The sequence below is a fragment of the Condylura cristata genome, unplaced genomic scaffold (assembly GCF_000260355.1).
Source record: "Condylura cristata isolate star-nosed mole 26May11 unplaced genomic scaffold, ConCri1.0 scaffold00026, whole genome shotgun sequence".
Lineage (NCBI taxonomy): Eukaryota > Metazoa > Chordata > Mammalia > Eulipotyphla > Talpidae > Condylura > Condylura cristata.
Genome location: NW_004567127.1, coordinates 14,406,041 through 14,433,731, shown reverse-complemented (window position 1 = coordinate 14,433,731; position 27,691 = coordinate 14,406,041). Strand labels below are relative to the sequence as shown.

General features: G+C 34.5%; 1 protein-coding gene across 1 annotated transcript; it reads left to right on the top strand.

The window, feature by feature from the left end:
- The first annotated feature begins 860 nt into the window (after positions 1 to 860).
- SLC35A3 (solute carrier family 35 (UDP-N-acetylglucosamine (UDP-GlcNAc) transporter), member A3) lies at positions 861 to 19,002 on the top strand. The gene is made up of 7 exons (XM_004689743.2): positions 861 to 1,060; positions 6,455 to 6,609; positions 6,685 to 6,807; positions 8,297 to 8,468; positions 10,674 to 10,792; positions 12,774 to 12,907; positions 17,945 to 19,002. The coding sequence occupies exons 1-7, from the start codon at positions 874 to 876 to the stop codon at positions 18,033 to 18,035; spliced, it is 981 nt and encodes a 326-aa protein (XP_004689800.1). The 5' UTR covers positions 861 to 873; the 3' UTR covers positions 18,036 to 19,002.
- Positions 19,003 to 27,691: the final 8,689 nt, after the last annotated feature.

The window sequence follows — 27,691 nt, the reverse complement described above, 5'->3', positions numbered from 1 at the left end:
TATCATTAAAGGGTACATGAGAACTCATACTATTTTCTCAACTTCTGTGTGAATCTAGAATTATTTCAGAAGTATTTATAGTTGCTTGTTATGGTAAAATTTAATGGCAGCTTCTTTAAAACTCTTATAAGAATCTGTTGCTTATCATAAGTGAGATTCTTTCTGTTTCTTGGTATGATGCTAAAAATGTTGGATTGTATCTTGGACATTTTGAGTGTTATGAGACTTTGGTTCTTATCTTCTGTGTTAGTAGATAGCCACTGGGAAGAGCAAAAGGATGCTGCCTCTGTCAATACTCACCTTTTCTAGGCAGGAATAGTCTACAAGGCTCTGCCACTAAATGTTTGGTAATGGCAGCACCTGGTGGTAGATATAGGCAAAGACAGAGGCCTCTCTTACTAATGCAAGATGAGAAAGGTCAGCGAGGCTTTGTTCCAGGGAGTACACTGCACTCAGTTAGAAGGGTTCTTCTATCCTGCAGGACTGCTGTTTTCCTGTTTCTTTGGTTAGAGATAGTAGATTTTTCTTGGGCTTTTAAAAATATCTACACCACTGTCTGTTGGTGATTCCAAATTGTAAATTGCCATAGCAGTTAGAATGAGATAGATAGGAGGTAAAAATTCTCTAGGGATTTCTTTGCTGTACCATCACACAGGATCTGGGAACTCTATAATAAACAGTTTCTTTTATTGTCTTCACCATTTAGTCTTGTAGTTACTCTATTGCCAAGGCTTATCCCTGTACCTAGCAGGAAGGGTGCTATGCATCTTATCTTATCTGAAACAAGTCTCTTACAGATTTTTAAAAATGTATTTCCCAATTTTATTTATTTACACTGCTTGTTTTGTTTTTCAGGCAAATGAAGATAAAACAATGTCTGCCAACCTAAAATACCTTTCCTTGGGAATTTTGGTCTTTCAGACTACCAGTTTGGTTCTAACAATGCGTTACTCTAGGACTTTAAAAGAAGAGGGACCTCGTTATCTATCCTCTACAGCAGTGGTTGTTGCTGAAATTTTGAAGATAATGGCCTGCATTTTATTAGTCTACAAAGAAAGCAGTAGGTATCTAGGTTTGTTTTTGATTTATTGCAGTTTATTTGTTGCTATTTACATATGACAAATGTTAGTAACTATACATTTGAACAGTTAAATTTACCCTTGTATAAAGAATATGTCAGTATTTTTCATTTTAGTGAGATAGTTTAGTGTGGTATAAAGAATATGTCAGTAGTTTTCATTTTAGTGAGATAGTTTAGTGTGGTAATAAAGGCAGTCTATTTTAATCTCAATCATTCATGTTTTCTAGTGATAGTTAATGCTGTAGATACAAAACATTTTCTCATGTCATTTCTTGGGTGAGTGAGTAAATCCTGTAAGTCTGTGACCATTAGAAATTTAGAGGAGTCATAATTTTTAATAAAATTAAGATTTTTTTATACTGATTATACAGTGACTAATTTAATCCTTTAAAAAAAGATTTCATTGAGATGTAATTTGTGTATCATACAATTCACTGATTTTAAGTACTAATAGTGGATTTTTGGGGTATATTACATTCTTTGAAGGTTGTAGTGAAATAAATTGAAATAAATGTCATAAAATTTGCATGTCTAATCATTTTAAGTGTACAATTAAGAGGCATAGTTATATTCACAATGTTGTACAATATTTTTTACAATGTACAATTATTAACACTTTCTAAAATTTCTCATCCCCCCCAAACCTAAGCCCTGTAATCCCTAAGCATATAAGCATAATATTTCTTACCCCCCTTATTTTTAGTGCTTGGAAACCTTAGCTATTTCTTGTGTATTAATTGGCCTATTCTAGATATTTCACTAAGTATAATCATATACTATTTCTCTTTTAATGTCTGGTTTATTTCACTGAATATAATATTTTCAGGATTTATCCATGTTATAACATGCATTGCCTGCTAAAGCTAATAAGATATAAGACTGTGTGTGAGAAGTATTTTCTCCATTCATGTATTGATGGACACTTGTTATTTTTACCTTGTGTGATTGTGAATAACACTGTGTAGTGAGCAGTGAATAGCATACAGTGGAGGTACAGGTTTCTGTTCCAGTCCCTGTTTTCATTTGTTATTTATTTTTTGAATATGTACTTTAGGGTGGAATTCCTGGGTGAAATAGTTATTTTATATTTAACCTTTTGAAGAACTATGAAACTTTTCCACAGCAACTTCATCATTTTACATTCCCACTTGTGATGTAGGAGAGTTTTAATTTTTCTACAGCCTCACCAACTACTTGTTATTTTATTTTAGCTATGAAATAGTTTATTGATGTGGTTTTTATTCGCATTTCCTTAATAATGAATGATGCTGAGCACCTTTTCATGTGCTTATTGCTGTTTGTATGTCTTGTAAGAATTGCTAGTTAAATTTGTTGCACATTTTTCAGTTGGTTTGTTTATAAGTTTGGTACACTTTTGCAGCTATCACAGGAGTATTACTGGAGCATAATGATCAGAGAAGAGAACAGAACAAAAAGATTGAATTAGTATTAAGTAAGCAGACAATGAAGGATAACTTTGTAGGCTTTTTACTTCATTGTAAAAGTAAAGGGAAATAATTGAAATGATAAAATATGGCTTTTTCTCACAAAAAGTTTATTAACAGGAGGAGATGCAAGAGTAAGTACAGGAAATCATGTTTGGAAGCTATTGTTGTAGTCCAGCCAAGAAGATTGGTGGTGGCTAAGACTCTGTTGTTGAAGAGAGAGTGAGATATCTCTTGTACTATAATTCACATGGCTTGCTAAAAGATTAGATATATGATGGTTAGGGAAAAGAAGAAACCCAGTTTGAGGTTTTTAGATTAAATTACTAGCTGTATCAGTACTGGCTGCGATGAATGATACATCAAGGCAGGTTTGGGGGAAACAACATCTCAAATTTAACATGGTCCAAAGTGAACTCTTATCGGGCCTTCAAATTGAGAATATAGAGCCCAAAGATTTACCAGCTTTTTAAGAAATCACTTTGAAGTCCTGGATTAGATAGATTAGCATTTGTTGAGAAGATCAAAGACCTGTAGCATTTCCAGTATTTAGAAATCAAATTAAGAAAGGATTTGCAAAAGAAGACTAATGGAGCCACCAGCAAGATAGAAAAAAAAAAAAAAAACCCATGAAAAGTAGTAATAAGAAAAACAGAAATTAGTGTTTTTTGCTGCTGAAGTCTAGATGCACAATGCTGCAGTCTATTCAGCATTGTGGGGCACGGACATCTTTGCCATGAGTTCTTACCATTGTGGAGAGCTGCAAAAAACCATTTTTTCAGTAAATTAATGCACAAATAACCATACAATCTACAAAAAATTCTGGCTGTATTAGAGATTGACATTTAAAAAGTAATATTGAGCCTCCTGTTGGCCAAGGACTTAAGTCTCAGTGCTAACACTGCTATGGCCTGAGTTTGGCCCCCAGCCAGGGAGCTGACCCATGGCATGGCAGACCTCTCCTGTCTCGCCTAATGGTCCCCTTAGCAGTATATTTCAGTAGGTCCTGGCTGTATGGCTTCCCACTCTGTCTCTTTTGAATCCTATCACAACCTGCACCTCTAGCCTACATCCTAGTTTTTCTACTTAAAATAATAATAAAAAAATGAAATTTATTCTATGATTATATACTGTGATTTTAAACAAGGTTCAAAAAATACAAATAAGCCATAAAAGAAAAATAGATAATTTAAGACACATAAGTAAGTCCTCATTTGGAAATTGTAACTTTAAGTGAAAAAACATGTAATGAAACCAGTTTTACCATAGGCCAGGGGATAATAAAAGTTAAGTTCCTATGGCATATTTCTGGTCGTAGAACCATCTCCCAAACTTGTGAAATAAAGACCCACAACACTTAATCATTTGTATTCATTTGCTTTTTCTCAACCTGCTAATTCTAATTCTAGGTTGAGAGTGACCAGGTCTCATCCCAGCAGCTTAGGGCACATGACAGCTCCCAGCTCTGGACAGGATGCCATCCCACTGTAGGGCCCACTCACACCCCCACACTCACTGGGACTGGGGCAGCAGCCATGTGCATCTTGGGATGTGGGGAAATCCTGCACAGACATGGGAGAACATGCAGGGGTGAATTTGCCACTCCCACATAGATGGTGGTGTTGACTGGAAATTTATTTTTTCTTTCAGTGTAACATTCTTTGAGACATTATTATTTGAGAAACTGCTGAACATTATTATAACACTTGGTCTCTATCAAACCAAATGAGAAGAGAAACCAGATTGAAAGAAATTATTTACATCATATGTAACTATAATTAATACCCAGAATCCAGCTAATTACAATTCAGTAAGAAGAAAAATGTCAGATGAAAAACTAATAAAATTCATAGAAGAGGAAACTTGAATGGCCAATAGATAAAAAGATACAATCAGGGCTCTCCCTGGTGGTGCAGCAATCAGGGCCCTCCCTGGTGGCGCAGCGGGGTAAAGCACAGCACTAAGAAGCTAAAGCCACTTCCGCATGAGTTCGATCCCCGCCTGCCTCAGAGGTGATCCACATGGCGTGGCAGACCTCTCCTGATCCGCCCGCTGCTCCCCTCAGCAGTGTACTTCATCAGATGGCCTGTTCTGCACCCCAGTCTGTCTCTGGTGAATCCTCTCACTGCCCCTGCACCTGTGGCCTATACCCCAGTTCTGTATGCATAAATTAATAAATCCTTAAAAAAAAAGATCAATCAGAGAAATCAAAATAAGGTTTAATGTTACTACTCTCAGGTTGGCAAAAATAAAGTCTGATAATGTCAGGACTTGACAAGGAACATGAAGCAAGACACCCTAAACTACTGGTGAGAAAAATACATGCTTAAGGTGAGGGAAGGATGAATAGCACGTAGCAATTTTTGCTTTTGTTAATTTTTAGAAATTTATTAATTTATGCATACAAAACTGGGGTACAAGCCAGAGGCGGAGGGGGTCAGAGGATTCACCAGAGACAGAGTGGGGAGCAGAACAGGCAGATCAACGAAGTACACTGCTGAGGGAGCAATGGGAGAGACAGGAGAAGTTTGCCATGCTACGTGGGTCACCTCCCGGCCAGGGGTCGACCTCACACTGAAATAGCTATGCTTTCGCAGTGCTGCACTTCAACCTGTTGTGCCACCAGCAGGCAGGTAGCAATTTTGAAAAAAATTTATTTCATTTAAAAAGTTTTGTAGTGCCTCTCTGGTGGCATGAGAGGTTAAAGTGGAGAACTAGGAAGCTATCCACAGCAACTGCAGTACGATTTTGATTCCCAGTAAGGGAGGTGACCCACATGGCAAAACAGACCTCTCTTGTGTTGCCCAGTGCTCTCCTCAGCAGTGTCTTTCAATCTGTCTGCCTGTTCTGTTCCCCACTCTGTCTCTGGTGAGTCCTCTCAACACACACACACTTCTGGCCTGCACCCCAGTTCTTGTGCGTATAAATAAGTAAGTCTTTAAAAAAAAGTTTTTGTAATCAATGTTTTCAAGTGTTATGTTGGGAGAAAATAAGCATCTTTAAAGGGTTTACTGGTAAAGTGGTAGGCTAGCAGAGTTTCTCCTTCCTCTAGGACTTTATATATCTTAAAGTTCTTTTTAACATTTTTGATACTGGTTTGCTAACCCAAAATACCTTATCTCTAAAGTGGAAGTTATGTTAAAAAAAAAAACCTCAGTCCCCCAGTTCTCTGCAGCAAGGGGTGCTATGCAACACAATCCTGGTAACTAAGAGTGGGGGACACCTTTATGCCACCTTTTTCTCTGCTTTCCTGCTAAAATCATTTGATGACCTTCTTATAATGATAATGTAGACAGTCGATGAAAAGCATGACGGTAGAAAGCCAACATATAAGCAGAGCAAGCTTCAGTTCCTGATGTACTGTTGGGGCAACTTTGGACCTGGACTCATAATATTTGAAACAACTCTCTGGTTGAGTCTCTGTTCGTTGGTTTTCTGTTTCTAGCCAAACCTATTTCCTAACTGATTTACTTCCTTTTTATGATCAAAACCCTGACAATTAATTGGCATGAATGACTAATGATAAAATGAGGTACACAAAATGTAAGTCTTGCTATGTAACGAATAGTAAGACTAGTTGGTAGCAAATGAATATTTTGTGTTTCTGGTTATTGTAAGTGTATATGTATATATAAGTATGCATATATATGTAAAGTACATATATAATCAATTTTATTGTACTTCCCAGTAAAAAAATATAAGGATAATGCACTTGTTAATATGCTACCTTATACTTTTTAACATTTAGCATCACTCGTAATTCAGCAACATGACATTTAAAAGTGTATTTTAGACATAAAAGTACCTTGACATGTAGCCCAATCTCCTTTCCATTAAAGTGAAAAACTGAGGCCCTGAGAAAGGGTATGTAACTTATTTAGTATTACTTTAATTATTAATTTTTGCCCATTTTCATGGTTTTTTCTAGAATGTAGTCTAAGAACATTGAACCGAATACTACATGATGAAATTCTTAATAAGCCTATGGAAACCCTTAAACTTGCTATTCCTTCAGGAATATATACTCTTCAGAACAATTTACTGTATGTGGCATTGTCAAATCTAGATGCAGCTACTTATCAGGTACTTAAAATACATTTCTAGTCGTCTTTTTAAGAAACAAACACACACACTAATATTAACTGTTTTCTTTTTCAGGTCACATATCAGTTGAAAATTCTTACTACAGCATTATTTTCTGTGTCTATGCTTAGTAAAAAATTAGGTGTGTACCAGTGGCTTTCCCTAGTAATTTTGATGGCAGGAGTTGCTTTTGTACAGGTAATTATTCAAGATAAGTATATTTCTCACATTACAGTTTTAAAAGCTTATTTGTGTATGGAGACTATGGTTTTATTATTTATTGAAATAAATAAATGCTTATTCTTCCCTAATGGCATATTTTTTGCAACTGTAACTGCTATAAGTAAATAAAAATCAAATCTGATAAAGAGCCATCTAGTTAGGTAAGTAAGACACTGCATGTAAAACACAGCTGATTCTTACTGAATATCTGAAACATTTGAGATTATTAATCGTTCTCTTCTCTGATGTTGTTTTTTCCTGGTCTTTCCCATAACTTGATAGTGATTTCTTTTTGGTTTTCTTACACCTTTTAGATATTGGGGTTACTGGTAGGCATGTTAGTTTTTTAAATGATTTCCTTACCTTTGGAGATTTCATCCATTTTGGAAATTATATTACAAACACTATTTTGCTAGTGGCTGTTTGGTCTATGTGTATCATCAGCTCTGCTGCAGGTTTGTGTATCTTAAAGACTTTTGGATACCTTTGCTTTATAAACCCAGCATTTCCCAAAGTAAACTTTACCTTTTTCCCACTAACCCTGTTCTTATTGCTATTTTTTTTAGTCATTATTTACTCAGCTTGGACAGTTGCCCTAGCTTCTGTTTGTTACATTTAATTACTAAGCCCATCCTTGTTCTGATTTTTAATACTTTTTTATTCTGTCCACATATGCTATTAGTACCATTGTTCATGCCTCCTTTGTTTGTAACATTATCTTTTGCCTCCTAATTTTTTTACTCAGTTTTAGCCCCCCTAAATTTCTCCTCCAGTTACTCATCAATGTGTTCTTTAGAAAAATAAATACACTCATGTCAATCCTGACAACCTAGGACACTCTATGACTTCCTGTAGTGTGTGGTACATATATCTTGAATAAGTATGTTAATAGATATTTATTTTAAGTAGAAAACCATAAATGTTATATCAAGCCCTTATTTTCATAGCTGTTGCTTAGGATAAGCTAAAACAGGTATTAAATTTAGTAAGTGAGGTGTTTCAAATTAAGCTATCAATCAACTAGTAGTTCAGGTGGAACATGGATTTGAAAAAAAATGGTGAAGTCAAATAACTGTTTTGAGGGACATTAATCTACAGATTAACACCCAGAGTAGTTAATCATGATGCTAAATGCATGTTCCGGATGCTCCTCTACACTCCAGACTCATTTTTGCTGCTGTACACTCTGTACATTCTGGATTTCTGCAGCTAAACTGCTTGTATAGGCCAGTTACTGCATCTGTATATTGATTCATTCTCTTTCTCTCTTTTAGGGTATTTGTGGAAATTATGAGTTGTATTAGTAATTATCACTGGGGGGCAAAATGGTTCTAAGGTTTTCTCTCAAAAATTGCTATTCTCAAGAATGGTATTAGTTGTATTTTTACCTTAAAAGCCCAAGGTGGGCTCTAAAAGTGCACTTGTAAAATGTAATAGGTATTCAACTTCATTTCTTTTTCTTCAGTGGCCTTCAGATTCTCAAGAACTTGATTCTAAGGAACATTCAGCTGGCTCTCAATTTGTAGGCCTCATGGCAGTTCTCACAGCATGTTTTTCAAGTGGCTTTGCTGGGGTTTACTTTGAAAAAATCTTAAAAGAAACCAAGCAATCAGTGTGGATAAGAAATATTCAACTTGGTAAGTTTTAAATGTTTTCTAATATTATTTTTAAAGTGATTCATATTGTTCTATAATAATTTCATGACTTCTCCTGATGTAAATATCTGGCAAGATTTTTTCTTTAAAAATTATATTTTAAATGAATGCATTTTATTTAATAACAGGAAATTTTAGGTTTGTGACATATGTTAGCATTGTGTCTGTCATCATTTGGAGTCTATCATTTGGTTGCTACATTTGGAAGATGTTACAAATAGCCTACATTTTGCTCCTTGGAGAAGGAGATTAAGATACTTAGTAAGTTTTTTCAACTGCATGATGTAGTTACCTGCTATAGTCACTGTGTTGTATATCAAATCACCAACATGTACACAGTTTTGCTGCTTATACCCCAATAAAGCTAAAAAGGAAGGATATTTAAATGAAGGACTTACTTTCAAAGCTATACACCTTTTATCTGCTTTAAAATCTTGATACCCTTTTTTATGTTTGTTATTTTTTAAATACTATATCTTCTTTCTAACTGAAGGTAAAGAGAAGGGAAAAAATCCCATACAATGAAGAATTGCCTTTGAAAGAAATATTAAACTTTTTTGGCAGTACTGGTACAGAGATTCCGTATTTACTATTCCTAATATATATTTGGAAAATGCATCAGAAACAGCTCGATTGCAAATTGACACAATCTGGTTTTTTTTTTTTTTAAAAGATTTATTTATTTATTTATACAGAACTGGGGTACAGGCCAGAGATGCAGAGGGTGAGAAAATTCACCAGAGACAGAGTGGGGAGCAGAACAGGCAGATCGACGAAGTACACTGCTAAGGGAAGCAGTGGGCGGGTCAGGAGAGGTCTGCCTCGCCAAGTGGCTCTCCTCCGGGGCTGGTGGGATAGAACTCATGCGGAAGTGGCTTAAGCTTCTTTGTACTGTGCTTTAACCCGCTGTGCCACCAGGGAGGGCCCGACACAATCTGTTTTAAGCCTCTATACTTGTGACTTTGGAGGTCATCTTTACAGTCACTTTTTTTTCTATCTGGGTCAACTTAAAAGATAGAAGGTAATTACTTTTAAAGGCAAATTAGCTTCATTTACAGTCTTGAAAAACATTAACCGATTTAATGCATCAAAATTTCAGATAGAGTATACCTATAAAACAGTGTTAAGAACACCTAGCTTTGGGCTCTCCCTGATGGCCCAAAAGGTTAAAGCACAGCACTATGAGGCTATCCAAAGCCACTTCAGCAGGAGTTCTATCCCCAGCCAGGGAGTTGACCCATATGGCATACAAGACTTCTGTCTCACTGCTCCCCTCAGCAGTGTACTTCGTCAGTCTGTCTGCTCTGCTCCCCACTGTCTCTGGTGAATTTTCTTACTGCCCCTGCACCTCTGGCCTGTACCCCAATTCTTTATGTACACCTATCATTATTTCTTAGATGATTTTTTTTGGTACTTATTGTATTTGCAAAAACTTCTTAATAAGGTAAAAGACTATGCCACATACCTGAATTTTTACATCTGCATGTATAATTTGAATATATGAAAATCTAGATGTAGAGATAGGAAGATAACAAGATGCAGGAAAATATACCAAAAGATGAGCATTTTGTAAATATTTGAATATTTGAATGGGACAGCCATATAGACATGTATTTTATTCATTACATATATATATATTTAGATAGATAGATTAGATAGATAGATAGATAGATAGATAGATAGATAGATAGATAGATATAAAAGATATATTTATTTAGGCATACAGAACTGGGGTATAGGCCAGAGATGTGATACAGTGAGCGGATTCACTAGAGACAGAGTGGGGAGCAGAACAGGTCCACTGAAGTACACTGCTGAAGAGAGCAGTGGGCGGCTCAGGAGAGGTCTGCTGTGCCATGTGGGTCATCTCTGGGGCAGGGATCAAACTCATCTGAAGTGGCTTTAGCTTCTTAGTGCTGTGCTTTAACCTGCTTTACCACCAGGGAGGGCTCATCATTATATATTTTTAGTATTCCAAAGTTTGTTATTTCTCTACCCTTTTTTTGTATTATCATGTCTTTATCTTCTCACCACCATAGAATACTAAGAACACTCTTGGTAATAAAATAAAATAATTTAAAAGTAGTCAAATTTTATCAGAAAGGAACAGCTAAATATGAAATTATTTGGAATATCAGTGAAAAAGTATCTCTCCAGGCAAAATGACATATATTATGTTTTTTCTAGGTTTCTTCGGTAGTTTATTTGGATTGATGGGTGTATACATTTATGATGGAGAATTGGTATCAAAGAATGGATTTTTTCAGGGATATAACAAACTGACCTGGATAGTTGTTATTCTCCAGGTAAAGCATTTAAAATCTTATCTTTAATGCTAATAAACTTATAATGGGATTACTTTTAATATAGTAAAATAAAGTAGTTACTAATGTACTGATGTGAGGTGGGAAGGCCTCTTTTAGTGTTCTCACTATAGTTTATTAAAAGGTGTTAAAACTAGTTTTAATGCCACAGTCGCAACACTCTGAGAAGGGGGTCACACATGGACTTTGTGGTATTTAAATTTAATATAATAAATTGAATCTAAAGAGTAAAAGCTGAAGTTGAAGGTGAGGGAAAAATAGAACTTTGAGTTTATACAATCAGTAGTGTACAGGTAATCTATGATCGGCTCATTAAGACTCAAGAAGCAGGTGTAGTTATATAAGTTTGTTAAACAGTTCATAGTCTATTGTATCTACACACTGAAATATCCCTATTTCAAATTACCTTAGTTTATAATTTGAAATTGTCCAAGGCTTGAGTCTTTCATCTTTAAAAAATACTTAATTGAGTATTCTGGAGGACATAAAAATTAAGGTAAAAATCACTACCCTCAAAACCTTATTCCACAGTTATTTAACACTAACGAGCAAGGTGTCCTTCTGAAAGGCAGGTGAAAATGACAAGGGAATAGTTGTATTTTGAAAGCATGAAGGATGCTTGCATTTGAAATGGGAGAAAGGGAGATAAGAATAAATTAAAAACTCAGGGAAAATATGATGGATAGATAAATTAGAGATACATACTTTTTTTTAAAGATTTATTTATTTATACATACAGAACGGGGGCACAGGCCAGAGGTGCAGGGGTGATGAGAGAATTCACCAGAGACAGAGTGGGGAGCAGAACAGGCCATCTGATGAAGTACACTGAGGGGAGCAGTGGGCGGGTCAGGAGAGGTCTGCTGTGCCATGTGGATCACATCCGGGGTGGGGATCGAACTCATGCTGAAGTGGCTTTAGCTTCTTAGTTCTATGCTTTAACCTGTTGTGCCACCAGTAAGGGCCCTAGGATGTATAACTTTTAATATATATTATTAAGGAAATGAAGTCTTTTTCGTATAAGAAGGCGCTAAAGACTGAGTAAAATAAAAATGATTTGGCAAGTGGCATTAGGCATTCAGCAGGGAGTAAAAAAATGAATGAGACTATTACTAACAACTAGTAGTACTCAAACATCAATTTGTAATGAATTCAATTGACATAATACCTGACTTTCTCTAGTAAAGTTTGTGTCATCCTTAGTAAGTAGTTAAGGTAGGAAACCCAAATTTGAGAGCTGACAAATAGGGTTTGGCACAAAACAAAAACTATGAGGTATGGCAAAGCCTTTAATTAGTCACAATTTGGAATTTGAGTTATTTGGTAGAATTTTTCTTTTTTTTTTAAGATTTATTTATTATATAGAACTGGGGTACAGGCCAGAGATACGGAGGGTGAGAGAATTCACCAGAGAAAGAACAGGGAGTAGAACAGGCAGATCAACGAAGTACACTGCTGAGGGGAGCAGCAGGAGAGGTCTGCCTCGCCATGTGCATCTCCTCCGGGACAGGCGGGAATCGAACTCATGCGGAAGTGGCCTAAGCCTCTTAGTGCTGTGTTTTAACCTGCTGCACCGCCATGGAGGGCCCAGAAAATTATTTTATACTTAAAGAACAATTAAAATTGTGCTTTGGGAAAAGTAATCTGATAGCAATGAAAGGCAGATTAAAATGGAAGAAATCAGAAGAAGAAAGGAAAGCTAGGAGGCTATTGGCAGGCTGGTAAAATACCTTTCAAATTATACTTTATTTTGACTCAGAAGTAAAAATACTATCAGAATGACCAGTTTTAACACATTTGTCTTAACATGTGATTTTACTAGCTTGGATGAAAATAGTGTTGCTGAATAAAAATCCTATAATGGGATTAAATATATGGGAAAAATCCTAAGGCTTTATTGAAAATAAGATTGCTTTGAATGTATATACATTATTTTAAAAATACTCTATTAAAACTTCTACAGGCACTCGGAGGCCTTGTAATAGCTGCTGTTATTAAGTATGCAGATAATATCTTAAAAGGATTTGCAACCTCTTTATCCATAATATTATCAACACTGATATCCTATTTTTGGCTACAAGATTTTGTGCCAACCAGGTAATTTCTTTTCTATTTCTTTAAATTCAAAAAGTAAGAATTCATAAAATCTGATTTGAAAATGTTTGTTGTATTACAACTGCTAGAGAGTCTTGAAAGTATGGTAAAAGATCCATCTGTCTTTTTTAGAGATTACAAGCTAAACATGTGAAAGAATCCTTCACTTGAAAGTTTTTTTTTTTTTAAAAGATTTATTTATTTGTACATACAGAACTGGGGTACAGGCCAGAAGCTCAGGGGAGGCGAGAGGCTCCACCAGAGACAGAGTGGGGAACAGAACAGGCAGATCGACGAAGTACACTGCTGAGGGGAGCAGCGGGCGGGTCAGGAGAGGTCTGCCACGCCATGTGGTCATCTCCAGGGCAGGCAGGAATCGAACTCATGCGGAAGTGGCTGTAGACTCTCAGTGCTGTGCTTTAACCCGCTGCGCCACCAGGGAGGGCCCACTTGAAAGTTTTTAAATACAAATTTGGCTGGACAAAATTTCTCTAGTGCATCAGAAGGGGTTTTATCCAAACTAAAAAGTCATATTTCAAAAGTTTGTAAGTCATACAAAGCCATAGAATAAGTCATATGGTGACATTTTAAAATGCAGAATTTATATACCTAAAGCAGAAAAGTGTGTTACATCTCAAAGAACATATTTTATATATTTAGAAGGTACCTCATGAAAAAGCCTTATGAGGGAGTGGCAGGAAGAGGAGTGGAAAGGAGCCACAGGGGATGATTGGTAAGGCAGGAGACATGCCTGTAAGTCAGGGAGGTCACAGGAGGAGATTTGGAAAGAATGAAATGTGGTGAACACTTGCATAAATGACAGTGAAGATGCAGTTATTCTTATAATTATTAATTTATAACTCCATTGACATGAGATTGTTTTAATGGTGTCCAGGATACTTCTCTGATTTTCATCCAACTCTATTCTCCCCATCTTCTCAAAGTCTGAACTTTGCGGTCTCCCAAGGCACTGTCCTTCATTTGCTGCTCTAACTTCCTTGTGAACTGTAGTCTCTTGACTTTATAGGTACCATTATATGATAATCAGTCTCGAATTTAAATTTGAATTCCAGGCTTGTATATTAAGTGCCTATTTGACATTTTCATTTTAATGCCTACTAGATAACTCATTCCCTCCAACCCTATCAAGGTTTATCCATTTGGTAAATGACAGCACCTCCGTTTCTCCAGTTGCTTAGACTGAAATCCTCCTTGACTTAGAAAGTTCAGTCTTAGAGGAGGCAGAGCTTGCAAGTATGGATATAGATGATGAATGTGGGAAGAAGTTCTAATGTAAAGAAGTTCTTTATTTTCTGAAGTAAGGAAGATCATCAGCATCTCTTTACCCTTCTCTCATATGTCATTGTAACCCAGAAGCAAATCCTATCAACACTTCCTTTTTAATATCTCCACAGTTTGACCATTTCTCATAATCTCAACTGCTACCAACCTTCTTCAAGTCACCCAAATCATGTGGATTAAGGAAATAATCTCCTAACTTGTCTTCTTGCTTCTTCTCATCCTGTGCCTCTCAATTTGCCACTCAGCAACCTGAATGATTTTTTTTTTCCATTGTAAATCAGATCATATCTATTCCATTCAAAATGCCTCTGTTTGCTTGCCATGTCACTCAGAAGTTTTCATTATCATGGCCTATCTTACTTGGTAGTTTTCTGCTATCTATCTGTCTTCATCTGATACTACTTTCAGCTACAATAACTTTTTTTTTTTAATGTTTTAACTTACTCGTCTTGGAATACTCATCCCTTATTCTCAGAGATTCACATGTCACCTTAATGGGGGCTCAGCATCCCCTCACCCCCATTCCTAATTCTTTTTCATTAAGCAAGCAAGGCTAGAGCTTAATACATAAGAGGTATCAGTATATTTGGTGAATGAATGTTCAAGACTTTAAAATTTTAAGGCCATTAGTAAAATTCATTTTGTGTTACTTAGGGTGAGGCAGAATTAGGCAATAGAAAAATACAATAATTTCTTTATGTTTCTGTAAGAAATATTTGGGTTTGATTTTTTTCCCCCTTCTGTCAAACCTGGGTAATAGGTGTGGGACATGCATGCATGTTATTTTTCTGAGGCATAAATTAAGATGTTTTTAACTTGCATGGGAATTGTTTTAACTAGCAAGATTAGTGAAACAATTAGTAATTACATCTTAATGATGCTTTTATTTCCTTTTCCTATTCCAATTCCATAATGGGAATCTTATGTGCTTTAAAGTTACTTGAGAATGTTTTGAATTTATAGATAGATATTTAGGAAACAAAAAAAAGGACATACCTTTTTTTAGAAAAAAATTAAGGCCAAGGTGTTAACTTTAAATTCTTTGAATGATACAGGGAATAAACAAGTAAATGAGCAAGAAAAACAGTAGAGGGGCAAAAGTGATTGTAGTTTGTCAATAAAATATACATCTGTATGTAAGTCCCTGCTCATGAGGTATGTTGGGATGAAGATCAAAAGAGAAAAGACAATAATATTATTATATTGAGTGAATTTTTGAGAACTTGGGAGGACACAGAATCAAATGGAGGAAAAGGATTATTTTTTCTAAAATAAGTAACTATAAGAAAGTTAGCTAAAAAGAAAGTAACCTATTTTAGAAAAGTAATCCCTCTCCTCCAGAAAAACACCTTTTAATAAATCTAGTGACCTCCATTTTCTGTATAACATTTTCCTTCATTATCTCCATTTCACTTCCTAAAATTGTTTTGGGTTTTTTGTTTTTTTCCAGAAGTGGTACTGCTGCCTGTCTGAATGTTCTTTTTTTTTTTTTTTTTTTGTATCCTGTTGGTTTTCACTTACTTTTTTGGTTATATCTCCTATTGTCATATCTTGTATCTCCTCTTACGAAGGTGTTAACTATTTGTAACCAACTGATAGCTACCTCTAGTAGGTACCATATTGCCAGTATTCCATTTCTGAACATATTTTACTAGTGCTTATCATTTTGCTTATTGGCATTACCTTCCTTGCAATTTGACTTGTTTATTCTATGATCAGAAATGTTCTGTGCCCACTGTATGCCTGCTTAGCCACCATACCAGATCCTGGAAAAACTTACGCAAATTGAGTTACGGATTTTTGTCTTTAGAACTCACACATGTCTAGAGAGACAGACATGTGAATAAATTATAATAGTATGATCAATGTAGTAATATAATTAATCTACAATTCTGTTAGAGTGGGCTCAGGTCCGGAAACAATGAGTAAACTCTGATAGGTGTTTTTCTTCTAATTTTTTAATCTTTTATTTTAAAATTTATTTGTGCATACAGAACTGGGATACAGGCCACAGGCTCAGGGGGCGGTGAGAGGCTTCACCATAGACAGAGGGGGGAGCAGAACAGACAGATAGAGGAAGTACACCGCTGAGGGGAGCAGCAGGTGGGTCAGGAGAGGTCTGCCACGCCATGTGGTCACCGCCCGGGGCAGGAGGGGATCGAACTCATGTGGAAGTGGCTTTAGCTTCTTAGTGCTGTGCTTTAACCTGCTGCGCCTCCAAGGAGGGCCTTCTTCTAATTTTTTTAACAAAAGTTTTTCTCTCAGAACCATGCAAAAATAGCAGACTTGAAAGCAAAGATTTCCTGACATTAGGCATTCTAGAAAATTTTGTTAGAGATACAAGAATGTATACTTGGGATTGAATCAGACAAGTTTCCAGCTGAGCATGTGATTCTGTGCAATTCTAGAATTTTAGAAAGCTAAGAAAAGGTAATAATGAGAAAGTTTTTAATCAGGAGCTTATCCAAAGCTTTGGTAAATCACCAAATATCCTTATTGTAATTTTTTCCATGATATATTATGTTTTACGTTTTCTTAATCTTAATATATACCTGCAAGGCTTTTGGAGAGTTGTCCATATGCATCAAGTGAATACTAAATATTTTTATCATTATTGAACTACTACATATGTGAGACATTAGAGGTGCGATAATAAATGATAGACAAGCACTTAGTCAAGCAGATAGCATATGTGTACATAATGTGTAATTTAATAAGGTATGATAAGTAACAGCAGAGAAGTGAATCTTGGAGACTAGATCTGAATTGTTATGAATATACAGTTTTCTTGGAGAAAATACATTAAAGGCAGAGGAAATAGCATCTTCAGGACCACTGTTCTGTGAAGTTTACTGGGTTCAAAATGGAGTGGCTGAACCATAGGTTGAGAGGAGTATGGGAGATGAAGTTGAAGGGGCGTTTTATGTCATAATAAAGATTAATGATCTTTTTCCTTTTAGAACAATTTTTTTTGTAAGCAGGGAAATGACTTTGAACCTTTAATAGAAACTTCAAAACCAAGACTCATTCATGACCCTAAAATGGCATGCTGAAGAATATAAATGTTAAAAGTTAAGACTGGTATTTCAGTTTACATCCAGTTTGAGAGCATTTCTAGTTTACTGTAAGATATTATCAATGGGTAGATAGAGAAGAAAACAAGTCTCCCTGCATTTACACTTCCTTTTATAAAGCATCTTATAACAACTATCAGATGTTTTCCTTATTACTACCTTGGATTTTATACTATACTTTGATTTGCAAAGAATTCAATTTTCCCTTTTTCCCCAGATGTTAAAAAAAAGTGAGATCTTTTATCATTCAGTATATTGCCAGCAGAAGGCTTATTAAGGTGAAATGTAACATTTTGAACACATTTGCTTGTGGAGACAGTAAAGTACATAAAAATACAGGCTCTGGAGTCAGGTATACCTGGATTTGATTTATATCCTTCTTCCACTTAGTGGTGTGAGGCTTTAAGCAAGTTACCTAATCTCTCTAAACTTCAGTTTTCTTATATATTAAACATGAGAACAATAGCAGCACTTCCACATAGAGCTGTTATAAGAACTAAATGTGAGAATACAGGTTGAACACTTAGGATGTAATAAGCACTTAATATTGTTAGCCATGTCACCGGAATGCTTTTTCACAAAATAGAATTGTTTTTAGAGTAAAAATATAGAAGGATTTGTTTTCTGTTTAATCTGATTTTCATTTTTTCTTCATTCTATTTAGTGTCTTTTTCCTTGGAGCCATCCTTGTAATCACAGCTACTTTCCTATATGGTTACGATCCCAAACCTACAGGAAATCCCATTAAAGCGTAGTCGAATACTGTCTTTTAACTGGTTTTTCACAATGGTGCACTAGGAATCTCCATGTTAATCTTACACAGGACGACTGCAGATTCTAAGAAGATATCATCATGCTAAATCCGATCATATTGTTAAGGACAAAATACGTGTGTATATGTAACAAAAATACCAATTGCATCGAGAAATCAAAATGTCAAAGTATTTCCTGGGATTATAATTATTGGTAGAAACTTGAAATCTGAATTTTAAAAGATTTCACCTTTTTGATTGTTGCAGAACTGTCCCCTGTTCTCTGCAAGAGCACACAACAAATATCAGATGTAAAATCTTGCAAATTCCATCTATTTGATGTGTTTTAAGTGTTTTTATGTCTTGCTCCTTCTGTACAGATGTCAAATCACACATAATACTCAGACTTTGAAAATGATAATTACCTATAAAGCTGTGAAGCACTAGCAGTATGAGTTGAAAAACATTTTTATGTATCTGAGATTTTTATATTCTTATAAAAGATTACCACGCAAAGGATTGCTAATGTTATTTGACCAACTACATAAAAATTGATAAATCTGGCCCTAATTTGTCAAAGGAAAAATTTCATAATCAAATATAATATAGAGGAATGCACACATCTATTTCTCCATCTGTATTTTAAGATCTTTCAGTGCTTTGAAATGGCTAAAAGCAATCCAGTTTGCACCTGTGCTAGATAGTAGCCAGTGACTTTTATGGAGCTTGGTATTTAATCTCTTAACTGTATTTCTTTTCTGTAAATCAGATAAAAATTTAATATTTTAAATTAAATTTCTGTATGTATTAATATTGACTAAAGTTTTAAAATGTAATTTAAAGGGATTAATTGCTCATTTAATAATTTAAAATAATTATTGTCTAATATCTCCATTTGGAGAATTCTGTACTATCAAAGTATATACTGTATACAACTAGAATACTTTTAAATGAATGTTTTACTCACTGAGCTGTAAAAGTTTTTTAGTCTACAACTGTTGATAAACAACCCAAAAAAATCATACATATGTCAGTGAATTATGAGACCAAAATGACTTTAGCTGGAGACATTCCGGTAACAGATAATCATAAGTTTAAAAGTCTAAAAACTTTTTAGGCTTTCTCACACACATCTGAGTAGCTGAATTTGAAGTTCCCTTTTTCTAGCCCTACAAAAGCTGCTGGAAAAGAGTCACCACTTGTTTTAAAATAGTGGTTTCTTTTTCTTTTTGACTAGCACTGGAGTTGAGATTATAAATTACATGAATTGGTTCAAGGAACAGAGAATAGAGCAATGATTAGACAAATTGGTGAGCAAGAATACGTAGTGAAAATTGGAATGTGGATTCAATTATTGACTTGAGATAGAATTGTCTAGTGACAGAAGAATTTGTTTTTTATTCACTCCTCATATATTTTAAAAACTCCCTTGTTCTAACAGTATTTTAAAAACTCCCTTGTTCTAACAGTATAAAAACTATAAAGAGTGCATATTTTTACATAGTTCTAATGAATTTTACTGAACAAAATCTGGCTTGAAAGTACCATTTTACAAATTGTAAGGTCCTCTTGGCAAATTAGGACTGTGTCACTTTGCTAATGTAAACTTAGTCCTCATAGGACACAGGCTTAATCTATTGCACCTAGAGTTTAAATGTTTAAAATGACAAAATATTTTCAGTTTAAATGTTTAAAATGACAAAATATTTTCAGCCAATTGACTAGTGATTCCAAACTGGCTCCTAGCAAATTTTTATGGAAGCCTGAGTCATGACTTTTAATGACCACCTTTTAGAGTATTTAATAGCTTTATCACATTTTGAGTATGGCTTAACAACATTTGGACATGTATCTCATTACTTGTGCTAAGTGAAATCTAAATCCTGCAAATACAGAAAACTCAGGACTAAATAAAACAATGTATGTTCATTCCATATTGAAGTACTTGGGCTGGGTACTTAATCATTATTAATTCATGTGCATTTGTTATTAATTGTTATATCATGTTTGGTCTGGCTCCATTTAACATTTCAAAAAATGATACAGGTAAATTATTGGATATCAGACTTGTTTATAGTTAACAGTAGTATGTTGAGGTGTCCAAAATAATATAACTTAAGATTCACAATGAAGTTTATTAAAACATAATTAAGAATTGTGACAAAAGACAGACTAAAGTTTATTTTCAAAGCAAATTTTTATTAGATAAGGATAATTTATTTTTTTCTAGTAGGTCTGAAATGTTATTGGAAATTGGCTATAGAGTTTATAATCTTTAATTCATAAAGTAATCATTTTGAGAAGGTGGACCTATATCTTAGATTATGTCATATGTACAGGTATCATTTTCTTGCTTGTGTGGTGTTTTGATGCTCTAAAAGCCTTATTGTATTAATCTTTTATAATGATGATTCCTTGATTACTTAAATTCTTATACTTTTAATAGATGGCTTTTTATCTTTCAACTACTTCATTCATTATAAAAATATGCTATTTCATGGGAGAAGAGTGCCAATAGATAGGTCTATTAAAATTATGGAAATAAAAGTTTGAAATACAACATACAGGTGTTTCAACACAGTAATATTATTAATTCTTTAACAAGTGATTTTAGAGACATTGTAGACTGCTTTTATGGGAAAATGTTATTAAGAGGTGCAAATTTTAAATGTTTACATAAATTTATATTGAATGTCACAATTTCACTGAAGGAAAGGTAGTTTGATATATGAATTACATTCTAAAGAGAGAATCTGAAAGGAAATATGCTCAGTAGATTTAGTGTAATGCTGACTGTTCTTAGGAAGTGATAAGTTTTCCTTCATGTCAAATTATTGAACTTTTGAAATGTCATTGTATAGTCATTCAACTGAGATTTTTCTTTTTAAACAGGGTTTAGCAGCATTCATTTACACTTGCATTGTTACACTATTTAATTACATGTGAATGTATGCTTTACATATTAAACTTTTTGTAAGTTATTTATGCTATATTGAAAGTCACCTTAATAATCTATAGGATATGTAGCATATTTAAAGTAATTATAGGACCAAAGAAAAGCACCTTTATCAAAATCTGGTCCTATGTGCCTTGCTTTACCAAAATACCTGACTTCTCTGGAAATTATTACTGTAATTCATGACTTTGGACATATGCGGAAAATATGAATGTTTAAGAATATCTATAATGCCATTTTTGGTGGTTTCAATATCTGCTCCTAAAATTTACTATCCAACAATATTAAAATGGGTATATTATACAAGTGTTAGTTAACAGTACTTATTTAAATAAATTATGACACATTGCTCCATCACTGAGCTTTTGAAACTAATAGCTGTATATAAATGTCATACTGTTGTTTAATTTCTTATTACAAGATATAATTTACTGTGATTTTTAAATATTTTTTAAATGATTTGCATTCAGAATTTGTATGTCTGTATTTTGTTTAAAAAAATCCTTTTGGGTTTGGGAATGTGATTTGTATGTTTAAATTTTTATGAATATAATTCAAAGGAATATATAAACTTATTTGTTAAATGGCTTTTAAAAATTGATAAATTTCTTTTTGTCCATTTTTGGATATCTAGTTATTATCTGTTTAGATTTATGAAAACAATATTTTCCTATTTATATGTGAATTTATTCAGTTATTGTTTACGCAGTCAACTGTGTCTTACACCTTGAATTAGTCTCCTCTCTCTGTATCGAAAATGACCCACTTCCTGCCTCTCTAGTTTATCACATACGTTTTTTTTTTTTTCCTTTTTACCAACCTGTGTCTTATGGAAAGACTAGGTTTTATTTAAACTAATTAAGAGTTCTATACTAGTATAAGAGCCAGACATTTTTTAATTTTAAGTAATCTCTTTGCTAGTCTCAAGGCTAGGTAATTACATTAATCAGTGTATGTTTTCTTCACAATTTGAATAGCTTCTGTCATGATTATCAATTCATAGCACAGAGATCAACAGTATAAAATATTTTGTTTCTACGTTTTAAAACATTACTAAATAAATATATTAGCATTTTTAAAGCATATACTTCTTTGGTATACTCTCATGAAAAGCTCTAAATGAAAATCATTTTTTTTTAATAAATTGGAATTCTTCCTGTTACAGGTAAATCACCTTTGCATCCCAGTGATACACAAATATATAATTTAAATCTTAACAGATACTAGTACATTCAGAGTCAGTGACCTGTATTAGTAATTGTAACGGTCATTCTTTTCTCAGAAAGATTCGTTCAAAGCAGCACTATTTATGTATGTACCCCAGAAGGGAAGACAGCAAAGAGAAAATAAATCACTTTCAAATCCCTAAAAATTGTATTCTTGTAGTGAGTATCTTGGTGACTTCAAATTTAGGGGTTTCCCAAATTCACCACAGGTTCCATAATTCACTAAAAAGACAGAACTCACTGAAAGCTATTGCATTCAGATACATTTATTACAAAGAAAGGGTACAAATTACAACCAAAGGAAGACACACAGAGGAAGTAGTCTAGAAAAACTCCAAGCCTGTAGTCCTTTTAGCTGTCTGCTCCCACAGCGGCATATGTTCTCTACTCATGATCACAGTATGTGACAGTTCACACAGCACTGCCAGCAGTGAAGTTCACCCACATTTTTGCTACCGAGATTCTTTTTGATGCTTTATTACTTGGCATGGGTTCTTTGCCCACATAGTTAAACTGCCTTCCTTGGCTTCTGTCTCTGGAGGTCTGGCTGACATCAGTTCCAGGGACTCACCCAGATTAATCTTGTTAGCATAAATTATTAGATGTGGGCTGAGGGGCCCACCATAGATAACAAAAACACAGCTAATAGTGAAAACTACTAAATAAGTAAACCAGAACTTCCTTTGGATGAATAAGGCCAAATTCTTTATAGTGATCATTTACCTCTGTACAAATTCTCCTGAACTAATGAGGGTAACAGATAATGACAGTTATCTGTAGAGAGACCTCTAAATGTCATTTTCCACTACAGAAATTCTGTCAAGATCCTGAACGAAATGAGTCAAGTGTAGAAAAACATGCTTATTAACCTGATATAGTGCAATGTGGCATATATAGTATTCAGTTGTATTTAATGAGTTTATTAAATGCTTTGTTATTTTAAAGAACAATGAATTAAAAATTTGTTAAACCCTTTCTGTACATTAACGTGGAATTGTAAGCTAATTTTAAGGTACCATTAACTGGCACTATTATAGGGAGATTTAGAATAAAAACTGTTGTTAAGTTTGGTTTACAGTAGGGCTTTACTTTTGATGGGTCCACATTCCAGTCATCCTTTAGGTAGTTAAGTATTGCCTTTCCATTGGACTTAAATCACTTGTTTTTCATTTATGCACTTTATATTTTATTATTCATTTAGGATTTGTAATATGTTAAATTGTTTAAGACTAATAACAGGGTATTCCTTTGAAAACAGAATTTACTCATGAGGTACCCTTCACTTTTAAGTACATCTCACTGTAGGTTTAAAAGAATAATGAAAGCTATTTACAGTGTTTTGGGATAATCATCTGATAATGTAAAGAGATGTAGTTAAATATTAAATCAGACTTCACTTGAGTATTTTTTAAAAATTATTGTTACTGTGTGTATATGTTTGCTCTTTCAAAACGTACTATATATATATATATATATACAAACTTGTATCTTTGTAGCCCTGATTGAGGGTTTAAGTTTTCTTTTTGAGGGTAAAGGTTTATTATGTTCTACTGCATGTTGTTCTGCTTGGATACTAATTGTAGCAGTTAAAACTTATGATGCTAAGTGGTTTTTTTAATCAAGCTACTTCAGCTTTCCCCCATAAATATTATAGCAAATTTTGATTGATGCTTCTTGGGTGAATGATAGGATTACAGGAAATTAGGTGAGCTTATGTGTAATAACTTTCAAAAGTTTTGCTTTGAAGTCTAGAATTTTAAATTTGGGAGCTTACTTTGATTATAAAATTAATAATGCCCTCAATTTCCTTTTATTTCATTATTACTTGCCTTCAGTTATCATATAGGCCTCTTCTTTTAAACAAATTGAATATTTTGGCTTTATAACAATTTTGTAATTTATTTTATTTTTAAAAATTTCCTTATTATTATTATAATAGTTTATTTCTACATCATTTTGTGCCTTTTTTCCATCTCAGTTGTAATCCCCATGGACTTCCATCACTAATTCACCCATGTGCCATCACCATAGTCTGTGCAATCTCTCCCACCACCCCCCCATTTTTGATCCCATTCCCCACTCCACCCCTGTAAAATGTTTCTAGTATATAGTTGTTTATTATTTTTCCCCCCTCCCCAGTCCGTTATGCTCCTGCTATGAGTGAAACCATCTGGTATTTTTATTTTTCTTTCTGGCTTATTTCACTAAGCATGATCCCTTCCAGCTCCATCCATGTTGCTGCAAAAGGCATGTGTTATCTTTTTTTGATTGCTGGGTAATAATCCATTGTGTATATGTATCACATCTTTTTAATCCAGTCATCTACTTTTGGGCATTTGGGTTGATTCCATGTCTTTCCTATTGTAAATAAAGCATCTTTTCATTTTCAAAAATTTTAAACATGTAATTTCAAATAAACATACATTTTGTTATACTAGCTTTATCAAAATACTTTACTATTAAACTACTTCATGATAAACCTTCAAAAATAAGAATATATTCCTAATTAAACTCAATACTATTATCACACTAAAGAAAATTTAAAATAATTAAATTGTATTATCTTAAGTTCATATTCAAAAAATGAAGGTAATGTTTGCTTTTGAAAGAGGAACAACTGAGTTCATACTTTGTAACTGGTGACTCTTACTCTAAAGTATCCTTCCCTGTGCCCTCATGGTTTTTTTCCACCCACAGTGGGAATTCTACCTCTCCCCTCCATGATGTATCACATTAGAAGATAAAATTCTAAATTGTCACATTATTAATGATGCTAATCATTTGGTCAAGAGTGTTGAGTTCTGGTGGTCAAGAACCAGCTAGCACTTCCCTGGGGACACGCTGAGGACGAATCACGGAGTTGATTTGCAAGGCAAGACTTTGCTGCTCAGTGAAGCAGCCCTCTTACTGTTTATCAGCAGTAATGAACAAGCATTATTGATGATGTGACAATGGCAGGAGGAGCAGGGTCCAGGAGAAACAAAGGGCAATCATGTTTATGGGGAACAAGAGGGGACATGTTGGCCACATGTATAGGCAGGTACTTGGTGTGATTTCTGAGCTACCCCCAGACCACCTCAGAATATGGCCACACAATCAAAAGCTGCTTAGGTATCCGTGGCTGCTCATGATATACAGGCCATTGTCTAAAGGCAGGCAGGCAGGAGTGCCTCATCCAATTCTTTCACACACAGGTGCAGAGAGGTCATATACACGAAGGTGTAGCGAACTCGGGTGGTAGAAAGGTCACAGTGAGTGACTGTCAAATCTATCTACTGCAAGTCATTCCCCCCTAATTAGTAATCTCTAGACTAATATTTTGGCATCGTACTTATAGTCTGTCTTTTTTCATTCAAGGACTTTAACAGTTGATATTCATATTTGAATTTTCTTGCTTCAAGCACAAGATGTCCCATTTATCTTGTCATTATTCAGTCCCAAACCTGGAACACTATTTCTCTTGGGAGCTCAATTCCTTTTAGAGGGAATGGAATCTGTACTCTTATTTGCTTCTAGACCATTTCAGTAGACAGAACTAGTAACTATTCTTTTACAATCATGAATTGAAATTGATAATTGCCGTTAAATTTTAACTTTTACAAGTTTTTAAAATTTTTATATTTACCTCTTACAATGAAAATACTGGTCCCAAGAAATGTATCTGGACATGTTTTATTATATAGTGCATATTTCACCACAATGTTAGTAGTATCAATGGAAAACATACTGAATAAAATGTTTTTCTGGCAGTTCTCTTTTTCCTTCAAATTACTGTTTAAGGATATATGTATAGTCAGTACAGTGTTCAGAAATTAACAGATATTTTCTCTACATGGTTGTTATTAATGTGATATATTTAGGTTCATTTGTTTTTGTTTCTATTCAGTTTTAGAATTAAAATTCTCTACCCTACTTTGAATGTGAAGCATATTCAAACAATAAGTATACTCAGAAGTGTTTTAATTTCCATGCCTTGCCTGTGCATCCACCCCACTTGACCTTTGTTAACACCTAGCTTATTATTCCTGTTTTTTTTGAAAATATGTATATTGCTATATCTACGGTGTTTTTCCTATTTGGAATATAGTCTTTGCATATATATTTTTAATATCTAGAAAGGGGTGTATGTTGTAGTGATTACATTTATACTAACATTTTACATAATGGTGCTAAGAGTCCCCTTTTTGCGTATATAGATTTGTTACAGTTTGTCATCTTTGATTGAAGTTCTCTAACTCCCATCTAACTGCCTGTGTGCCAACCATGGACTCTTCTCATCTCATATTAACTGCTATTCCAGTTTACTTGATTGGACTATGTAACATTGAACATTTTTGTTTACCCTAGTCCTGGACTTTGTTATAAAACTAAATATACACCATAGTTTAGCTGGGTCTCCCCAGTCTACTCCTGACTGGATGAAATTTGTGTTAATATGCAAGGAGGGTTTCTAAGTCCCGTATTCCCACATTCTCTCATGTTTACAAGTTCTAGAGCCTAAATACTTTTAACTATAGCTTGATTAACTCTAAAATCCTTGGCTTACCCCTTCTTTTAGAGTTTTCAAATGTTGCTCCATTATTGTATTGCTCAGTGTTGTCAAGAAGTATGCGAACACTTGTTTTCTCTCCTTCAAAATGTTAATTTTGTTCACTGGTTTGTTTTTTCTTGGACACTCATTTTTCCTAGTCATTTTCTCTGATCATTTCTCTCATTTCTGTTCTTGTGGCTAATTTCTCTATTTCATGGTTCTTGAAATTTAATTTTACTTTCATTTCCATTTTCTCTTAGGAACACTGCAGTTTAATTTTTATTTTTTTTATTAAAAAGTTTATTTTTACATCATTTTGCACATTTTTTTTCCATCTCAATTGTAATCCCCGCGGGTTTCCCATCACCAAATCACCCCTGTTCCACCACCATAGTCCCGTGCATTTTCCTCCCTCTCCCCCCTTTTGATCCCATTCCCCACTCCACCCCCACAGAATGTCTCTGGTATATGGTTGTTCATTATTTTTGTTATTTTCTCGCCTGGTCCATTATACTCCTGCTATGAGTGAAACCATCTGGTATTTTTCTTTCTCTTTCTGGCTTATCTCACTAAGCATGATCTTTTCCAGCTCCATCCAAGTTGCTGCAAAAGACATGTGTTTCTCTTTTTTGGTTGCTGAATAATATTCCATTGTATATATGTACCACATCTTTCTAATCCAGTCATCTACTTTTGGGCATTGGGGCTGCTTCCATGTTTTTCCAATTGTAAATAAAGCAGCAATAAACATGGGGGTACAAGTATCTTTTTCAATCAGTGTTTTTGTGTCTTTTGGGTAGATACCTAGGAGTGGGATTGCTGGGGCATAGGGAAGCTCCATGTTTAGCAGTTTGAGGAACCTCCAAACAGTTTTCAATAGTGGTTGTACTAGTTTGCATTCCCACCAGCAATGCAGGAGAGTTCCTTTTTCTCCACATCCTCGCCA

Coding starts and splice junctions, on each gene's coding strand:
- SLC35A3 (XM_004689743.2), top strand. CDS start 874: ATGTCTGCCAACCTAAAATACCTTTCCTTGGGAATTTTGGTCTTTCAG. Junction 1,061..6,454: donor ATTAGTCTACAAAGAAAGCA/GTAGGTATCTAG, acceptor GGTTTTTTCTAG/AATGTAGTCTAAGAACATTG. Junction 10,793..12,773: donor GGATAGTTGTTATTCTCCAG/GTAAAGCATTTA, acceptor AAACTTCTACAG/GCACTCGGAGGCCTTGTAAT.